The 9,621-nt window shown below is 43.6% G+C and overlaps 1 protein-coding gene across 1 annotated transcript in view; it reads right to left on the bottom strand.

The window, feature by feature from the left end:
• znf219 (zinc finger protein 219) overlaps positions 1-9,621 on the bottom strand; it is a 31,212-nt gene that overhangs the window by 6,318 nt on the left and 15,273 nt on the right. Inside the window, exons 2-4 of the mRNA XM_014022676.1 lie at positions 7,249-7,333; positions 4,406-6,671; positions 4,086-4,232 (exon numbers count right to left, since the gene is read on the bottom strand). Of these exons, the coding sequence (XP_013878130.1) occupies positions 4,086-4,232; positions 4,406-6,668 (2,410 nt within the window). The 5' untranslated portion in view covers positions 6,669-6,671; positions 7,249-7,333. The remainder of the gene's footprint in view (positions 1-4,085; positions 4,233-4,405; positions 6,672-7,248; positions 7,334-9,621) is intronic.

Here is a 9,621-nt window from a genome sequence, read left to right as displayed (position 1 = left end):
CATCCACACACGCTAATATCTAGTTAAATGTCCATCAGCTAGTTGCACCTCATCTACATGATTTCTGTATCCATCAACATGCTGCTGGTCAACAGAAGTTCTGAGTATTTGACTACTTTTTTTTGAAGAATTGGTAGAATTCATAAAAACTGGTTGGTTTCCAGACACAAATCTGACTTTTAATCATACTCTACAGGGTTGATGTCAGGGTTCCAGAAGCTTTATGTTCTGTTGGGTGTCTGACATCATTGTCTTGGGACACCCGACTGGATCCAAATTTAGCTGTCTAGTTGCTGGTTTGAGAACAAAAGTTAAAGGTTGTCCTCCTCCTTCACTATTCTATCCACTTTATGTCTCCAGTACCACAGCATGAAGCTCTCACCACTATGCCTGACAGTTGGTACAGCCCACACAGCAGACAGGTGTGAGCCAGATCTGGTGTAAAGCTGGCTCTCCTGGCATGCCAAGTGGTTTGCCAATCAGACGTGGGCCAAGTCTAGCAATGATAATGCCATTTTTAAGATTGCATGCCACCACTGGCCCAGTTGTGGTGTGGTTAATGTGGTGCTGGCCTAAGCATGGACCACAAATTTGCTTTGTTTTTGTCATTGTAGCCTAATTATGCAATCTTTGTATCTTCTGACAGTAAAGCTCCTATAACCGAATCTATTACTCCACTACAAAACCTTCAACACTTTCAGTGTTGTCCTCCTTTTCCTCTTCTGGACATTTTGATATAAATGAGCCAATTTTCTTCTCGGTTCATGGCAGTTCTTGAGCCTGGTCTCTGAGCATCCTAACCAGCTGCCTTCCCTCTGATGGTGACAGTTGAGTTCTTCTTCCAGATCCCAACACATCTGAATAATTTACACTTAAATATATTTGTTTGAAATGATGATCTTGGAAGCTGAAGTTGTTTAGAAATGGCTCCATAGCTTGTATAAATCTACAATTATTATGACCTCCGCACGCGAAGCGTAAGCGGGAGTCATATTGTTTTCATACTGTTTATTTATTTATTTATTGTGGTTTTTGGTCAGCCATAGCACAAAAACGGCTGCACCGATCAACATGAAATTTGGCAGGACTGTAGATGAGTCTGACTTACACTGCGCCAGCCAACGGTTTTATGATAGACCCCATATTTGAGGAGGGGGCTCCTTTCAAAGTGGGGGTGTCTGGACATGCAAAAATGCTTATAACTCAGAAACTGTTCAACATAGGAGCTTAAGATTTTTTTKGTTGTTTAGCTCTATCCATCAGGCCCACCAATCAGTGCCCACTCACCCCTGCCCGGGCCCCCAATTTCTCTGAAAAAGGGTTATGGTTATAGCTCAAAAACTATTAAACATAGGAGCTTCAGATTTCTTTTGTTGTTTAGCTCTGATGAAGCTCTATCCATCAGGCCCACTAATCAGTGCCCACCCGGACAACAGACCCCCAATTTTCTGAAAAAGGGGTGTCTGGACATGCAAAAATGCTTATAACTCAGAAACTGTTCAACATAGGAGCTTAAGATTTTTTTGGTTGTTTAGCTCTATCCATCAGGCCCACCAATCAGTGCCCACTCACCCCTGCCCGGGCCCCCAATTTCTCTGAAAAAGGGTTATGGTTATAGCTCAAAAACTATTAAACATAGGAGCTTCAGATTTCTTTTGTTGTTTAGCTCTGATGAAGCTCTATCCATCAGGCCCACTAATCAGTGCCCACCCGGACCCCAAATTTATCTGAAAAAGGTGTATCTGGACATACAAAAATGGTTATTGCTCAAAAACTACTAAACATAGGAGCTTCAGATTTCTTCTTTTGTTTAGCTCTGATGAGGGGCTATCCATCAGGTTAACCCCCCACCCCTCCAAAAATAAAAGACCGCAACCCAAACCACTACCATTTTGGGATGCATCTAGTAGCATGACATTTATTAGGAATAAAGACGTCTGAGTTCTGGTGCATTTGTGTGTGTGGGGGTCATTATGTTACCGCTATGCGGTATCTAGTTTTTAAAATCTTCACTGAGTTGCATTGTTCTAAATACTGATCAATCCAAAGAGTACTGTCAAACTTTTTGTTCCGGCAAAGAGAAACTAACAGCAGCAATCAATCACAATCACCAAAGCTAATTAATTAATAGGCCTTGTCAAGCTTGTATAATCATTCCACCCTGGAAAAAAAATGGATCAAATAAGTCATTATAAACCCAATATTTAAAATGACATTTAAGCTCATAATGAGTAAACATCCAACTGCAGCTGTATCCAGTCTCTTCAGCAGTGAGACACAACAGCTGTAGTTACATTATTTTAAGGAAGATGGCAGCATTACATTRCTGATTAAACAACACTGAGAAAGACAGAGGATGAAGCTGCATTCCAACTACAGGAATGTGCCACATATGAAACCTGTAAGAGATACTTATTACATMTTTAGAATATCTGAGTACACATTAAAGTTGAGCTAACAGATGCAGGAATAAAGTAAAGATGGGATATTTTTTTCCAGGGAACATATGGTGATGATATTCAAATGTGAGGGTTACAATTTAATCATCATCTAGCTTTAATGCCTGACCACAGACGACTAAAATGAAAATAAATCTAATCATAAAAAAGGAGGCAATGTGACACGACACATAAGCTACAGATGAATAATGAATGGAGGTTCTTCGGCTACAACTGATTCACTTTTAGAGTCAACCTGATTCAAGATGTCCGCCACAGCCAAGTGACCTTTAAAAACACAAAAACAGCCTCAGCCCAGTCACTTTGACCAACACCGAGCTTAAGTTTGGTGTGATAATGTCGAGACTGATCCCCAAACCATATTCTGTGTGCTAAAATAGTCCTCAAGATCTTTGATTCAAGTTTTGACTCAACTCYGTCTGTTAGCAAAATATCTCATGAACAGATTTTAATGAATCTTTTAGAAAATAATGACTGGATCTACCTCTTCCACTCATTAACATCTGGAGTCAATCTGTTTTAGAATAGTCCCCACAGGGAACAGAATTTAGAGAACACAGAAACAACTATAATTCAGCCAGTTTAACCAAAAACAGAGCAATAGTTTAGTGGAACTGTAAAGAGTCATTCACAACATATACTATAAGTGTTACTCATTGTGCAAGATATGTGYTTAAAATTTCACCATTAGTTGTTGGGAGTCAACCTTGTTTGTCTGTTAGCAAAAATATCTCACAAGCCTCTGTGCAGATTTTACTGCAACTTCCAAGAAATAATCACTCAATGGACATCTATAACTGTTTAACTTTTGGAGTGAATCCAAATCAAGATAATCAGCACAGCTTATCGACATTAGCCAATGCACAAATGGCTGTAAGTCAATAAATTTTACAGATATTMATCTAAACTTTGACGTGGCAGTGGGTGGATGTTATTCACAACACACTTGTTTATTCTGAGCATGACATCTTGCAGTATTGCGTATAATGATATTTTTAATGTTCGACCATAACAACTACAACATCGGGATGATCTTAGGCTAAAACTCTGGCTTGAAAGGCGACATCTTCACAAAAATGTCAAAAAACCAATGTTTTACAGCTTCAACACATAAAATGTCTTTATGGGGAGACTTAGAAGTCTTATAGTTCAGAAGAACTGAACTCTAATTTGACCCAGTTTCTTTAACACTTTAATTGTTTGAACAGTTTGGAGTTGTGCGTGTTAAATTGGAGAAAACTGGCATTGTTTAAAAGGCGAGGATGAAAATATTTTTCTTGACCTTGATTTGAAGGAGAGATGCTACAGCCCAGAAAAAGTTAGCTCTTTCCTAGTTATAAATCCCCGGCGTGACTTGATTTCTCCCTCAAGAAACCATTGTTAATATAAACTTGAGCTCTGCACTTAAGCAGGTAGTGCTCCAGTGGAGCTGCTCAGTTGCCTGCAGTGGAGAGCTATGATTAGCGCTGGCCTGCTCTCAGGAGTGAATGTAGGAAAAAAAATTAAATAAAACAAGTAAAGAGTTAGTTCTGCAAAAGCGWCAATGCTGGATGAAATCTTTCCAGGGATTTTTTTAAAGGTTGAGATAGCAAAACAAGGCTTGATAAAGTCACAGCAGTGTCTCACCTGTGTGAACTCTCAGGTGCACTTTGAGATGRTGTGAAGAGCGGAAGGCTTTGCCACAGTAGGGGCAGTCTTTTATCCCTCTGCCACGCACTCGCTCCCTGCTGGGAACAGAGTGTAAGGAGGAGACTGCCGAGAAGCCGTTTTCACCTAATAGTGGAGGATAAAGGATCAAAATGTAAACATACAGTAACAGTTGGTGCCCCAATAGAGCCTCTACATACAAGAGCACAATAGTGACAAAATATGCCCAGGAAATAATATCATTACATGTAAGTAAACAAAACGCAGAGAAGAAAACAGCGAAAAGGAAGCTGTGGTACCTTTGAAGTTGGAAATGACAGAGTGAAACCCAGTGRCTGCTCCTGCTTGGGGTGATCCACCACTGTTCACTTTTGATTCCTGTCTCACATCTCCCGTTTGTTGGGATCCGCCACGATGGAGCTGGGGTTCCGGTCTCGCTTCACCTCCTCTTCCAAGCCCCGCTGCTCTGCGACTACCAGTCCCCTCCTCTTCGCTGCTGCCTCCTTTCTGTGACCTCTGAGCATGAACGCGAGCATGAACCACCACCTGCTGCAGGCTGCGGAACAGCTTTCCACAGTCTGGGCATTCCCACGGCCCTCCCATTTCCCCTCTCAGATCCAGGCTGGAGCGGTAGGCCCTGCCCTGGTCTGCCTCTGCGACGGCTGAACTTCGACCTTGAGATCGCTGGCCTCGCTGCTGGGGCCTCTGCTGCTGCTGTTGCTGAGCCACTGCCAGGCTTCGAGCAACAAGCTGCCACCAGGTTGCTTGGTCCCCTCCATCTGAAATAGTTGCTGGGGTTTCTCTCGTGCTTTCTCTGCTGGTTCCTCCTCCACTAGCTGGATCTCCCCCTGCTGAGTTGCGTACACTGCTGCCACTATTTCCCATCTCTGCCACCTGAGCCACGGCTTGAAGTCTCTCCATGCAGCTGGCACCACTGCCATCACTAGGCAAGCCAAGATATCCCAGGACGGCTGACTTGTTTAAGTTCATCTCCGTATTACCTCTAGTGTCCTTAGCAGACCTTCCTTGTCTACCTCTGACTCCACCCCCTCGTTGAGCCAGAAAGAGGCTTGAGTAGAGAGTGTTGAGAGACTGACTGCTAGCAGAGCCTTTGGACTGATCCTCAAGACCTCCAAGCACCCCGGCGGTTCCCAATCCAGCCTTCAGACCAAGCTTGTTGAGATGAACTTTCATGTGGTTTTTCAAGAACCAAGGCTCTTTGAAGCCACGGCCACACACCTGGCACTTGTGGTCTAAAGAATCCTTGTGTTTTCGCATGTGTCCTTTCAGGAACCAAGACTGGGTGAACCTCTGGCCACATGTGTCGCAGCGGAAGGCCGGCAGTGAGGAGGACGCAGCTGAAGTCAACTGCGAGTTGCTCGGGGTTGTTGCTGGGGTATTTGTCGGGGTGGACACCGGCGTGTCAATGATGGTTCTACAGTTGTAGGCTGTTGTCAAAGCAGGCACCTCCGGGGACGGGTGGCACTCCTGCAAGTGGCTCGCCAGACTCTCTTCTTGGCTAGCAGAAAAAGGACAAAGGGTGCATTTATACGGGTTGTGGAGAATACGGACGTGACGGGCCAGCTCTGAAGCTGTGCGAAACTTTCCCTTGCAGGCGTGGCAGCGAAACGTGGGTGCTGTGGAAAGAGATGAGCCCTCGCCTGAAGCAGAGTAAGGAGAGATCACAGGCACAGGGTCCTCTGTCAGTGGAGGGGTCAAGGGTGTACTGTCATCCAGTAAAAAGTTTGGGTTCTGGTCATCTAAACCTTTGTCCTCACCATTAATATCCTCTTTTTCTGTGAGGTGCTGGATGAGAGTTCTTGGCAGTAGACGCTGGTTGGCGTGACTTCTGTGATTCGGTATGAAGTCTTTGTGGTTTTGTTGAAATTTAAGATGATGCTTGAGGGGCGATGAGGAAGGTCTGGTCCGGTATAGGGAAGAAGCTCTGCGCTCTCGGTCCAGACTGTGAGCTCGAGCGTGAAGAGACAAAATACTTTGAAATCTGAATCTCTTCCCGCAAACATGACAGGGAAACTTGAGCGCAGGCCCGGACAAGGCCCCTCCAACTCCAGGTACGGCTCTGGTGACCGTTTCTTTTTGGAACAGCTGGAGGTCTAACTCATCGCCGCAGTTTCCAGTTGGCCCAGAGGACAGGGCCAGCTCCAGGGCACCGTACCCAAGAAATGGAGCTGAGGGTGTGTCTGGTGGGGAGGAGTCAAAACCAGGGCTGTGTCCAGCTTCTTGACCCCCACCCCCCGGAAACAAAGCCACCGCAGGTGTCGGAGACGGAGGTACTCCATCCAGCTCCTCTTCACAATCTTCTCTGTCAACATCGAGGCAGTTGTTGTTATTGTCCTCTTGGAGGGGGAAGGGAGAGAGGGGGTAGTACGGCGTTGTGTTGGGGCTTCGCGGGGAGGGTTCGGGGCTGTGGATCGGCAAGATGACAGGGCTGTCAGGTAGAGGAGAGGAGGTTTGGGGACTGTGGTCCAGAGAGGGCAATGTTGGGGGGGACTGGGGATGCTCACAGGAAAGGGCCAACACACACTCTGGTGGAGAATCCATCCTCTGTAAAGGAAAAACAGAAGATAGGCAGATAATGGCTGATGACTTAAAAAAGATTTAGGAAGGTAAAATTTTCTAAATTAAAACTACAGTCTGTGGACTGTAAATCTGTATCAGTGTGATCAATTTTTGTATAACTAACAAGATTGACACCAACAGTTAATGCCAAAGTTATGCAACAACGCTGTGAAATGTGTAGTACTTAGAGCATGACTAACAGTGACTAACACAATAAATTTCAGATGAATATCTGTAAAATTGATCGATTACAGCCCTTTTCGGTAAACTAGATGTGGCAGCYATCTTGAAYTGGKTTGACTGTAAAAGTTAAAGGACTGAAGTATGCATTTTCCATGCACATACAGTAGTTCAATTCTATAAAAAAAATGAGCATTCCTAGTGAGAACATATACATGAACACACTCAGCCWCTGACAAAACATTATGTCCATTTCACCTTTGGGACAGGCAATAAAAAGTTAAATATGCTCAAGCTGATCTTTTTTTACTCAAAGCAACACATATTCCAGGAACATTAAGCCGTATGTGTTAATATCTGTACAGAAGGAGTACACAATTACCAGCAGTGTGTGTGAAGTTATGCCATCCTTTAGTGTCTCGGTTGAGGGGGGATAAATGTCTGAGGTAGCCTCCTCCTAGAAATTCCTGGGAATAAAAAAATAGCAAATAAACCTAATGTTTAAAATGTGATTAAACATCAGTGTCTCAAAGAAAAAGAAAAGAGTTCTGTCCAGCTGAAAAAAAAAGATGCGTGTATTTTGGCTGCCTGAACATTTCAGCACAATCCCTTTAAATGTAAGAGACAATCCTTTTGACAAACCGAGAGACGAACCGGAGGTGGCAGGTTTTTAGCTAAACAGGATTAAGAGCAATTAAGGTTTAAACACTTTGAATGTGTTCCATCACCCTTTTTTTTTTTTTTTACATAACGATGACATCCATATACAGGATTCGGCACGTGTTTTAATGTATGTACATAAAAGAGACTCTTCATTTGATCTTCATTTACTCCACAGCCTGTGTGGGCGGACGGGCGCGTGCACTCCGACGCGTAACAGGTGTGCACCTGTTCTGCCTCCTACGATCGTTCACGATACACTCAGGCATACTGTTAGCACATATGGGATGATTATCCGGTGTGTGACTGCTCGTCGGCGTGTGTGTGTGTGTGTGTGTGTGTGTGTGTTTTTAGAAGCTAAGGGCACCACTGCAGGACATGGACTTTTCTAAACAGGATGGGCGCGCAATGTTTTGACTTCCCCACACGCCCTTCCTGTACACTCATACAGTAGCAGCATTTTTGCTTAAATAAGGACTGTATACACACACACACACACACACACACACACACACACACACACACACACACACACACACACACACACACACACACACACACACACACACACACACACACACACACACACAAGTTTGCATTTCTATCCTTATTGGGACTGTGTTTTGACTTCCATTCATTTCTGTAGCTTAACCCTGGTTCTTATTGTAAACCTAACCCCCAATGGGAGTTTAACCAGATTATGCCCAGTCTATGGTCCTCAAAATTACTATTGGTCCTGACGAGGTAGATGTTTGTACCAAAAATGGTCCTAAAAAGGTAAAATAAATAAATAAATAAATAAATAAATAAATAAATAAATAAATAAATAAATAAATAAATAACAGGTAGACACAAACACACACAAATCCAACTTTCTATCTATATTGGGACATTAAAATACCTTCCATTTCTTTCTGTAGCCTAACCCTAACCCTGCAGACATGCAAATCATACCTTAGTCCTAAACCTAACTGTAGCTCAAAAGTGACGTTTACCTGTTCAAAGGTCAGTCTTTRGTTCCCCATATGAACTACAAGTCCTAACAAAGTAGGTGATTGAACCAGAAAAGATTCTTAAACGTAACAAAACCAGGGACACACACACACAGACCTGCATGCATGTTCTTCATCTGAACAGTGTTAGTTAAATCTGCTGTTCGGGTGTGGTTACGTTCGTCCTAACTTTGCTTAGTCATGACTACTTGTTTAGGCAATTTAAAAATGTAAGCATATTTTATCATTGTGTTGACGGCACTGCAAACCCCAGCTAACACAGTCAGCTAAAACATAAAACTGTGATATACAGCATATTGAACGCACAAGGGTTTTGGCAGGCGCACTCACACACACACACCCCAAATATTTGGAGTGCGCAGCAGTTTGACTGGATTTATGCACATTCGGGCTGCTTTTCCTTTTCTTCTCTTTCGTATTTTTTTTGTTCTTTCGCCCATGATTTTGGTGAAGTTGAGAAGCGGCAAAAGGCGCCCACAACAACAACAAAAAATAAATAAATAAAAATAACAAAAGGTCATTAATCACTGCGGCGAAACAATGGAACATCTGTGTTCGCAGGTGTGTCATGTTTGTTTGTCGTTCGCGTGGAGCTTTGATCATATATGTGTGTTTATGCGATCCGTTGGATATGTGCATGTGTGTGTCTGTGTGTGTATGTGTGTGTATGTGTGTGTATGTGTGTGTCACTGAGGCTGGATGACAAAGAGATTCTCATGTAGCCAGTTGACATTTTAGCTCAGCTTATGACTCACAGGGATATCACACCATATCAATCACACTCGTGCACACACACACACACAACACACACACACAGCCCCCTTTTCTTAATCCACCATTATTGTTCTTTCTCTCCCCATCTTCTTTTCCCCCCTCTGTCTGTCTTTCTTTCTTTCTCTTCCTGATTCATACTTCTCTCCCATCCCCCTCTCATTCTCTCGCACCCCTCCCGCCGTCTATTATTCACTAATTTTCTTTCATTCGCTCCCCCCCACCCTTCTCTCTCTTTTTCTCTCCTGCAGTGCTGCCAGTTGGCAGAGTGCCAGGGAATGCTGATCTCAGCTGGTAGATTGGGTCCTGCC

The sequence above is a fragment of the Austrofundulus limnaeus genome, unplaced genomic scaffold (genome assembly GCF_001266775.1).
Source record: "Austrofundulus limnaeus strain Quisiro unplaced genomic scaffold, Austrofundulus_limnaeus-1.0 Scaffold338, whole genome shotgun sequence".
Lineage (NCBI taxonomy): Eukaryota > Metazoa > Chordata > Actinopteri > Cyprinodontiformes > Rivulidae > Austrofundulus > Austrofundulus limnaeus.
This window is presented reverse-complemented; position numbering and strand designations above follow the sequence as displayed.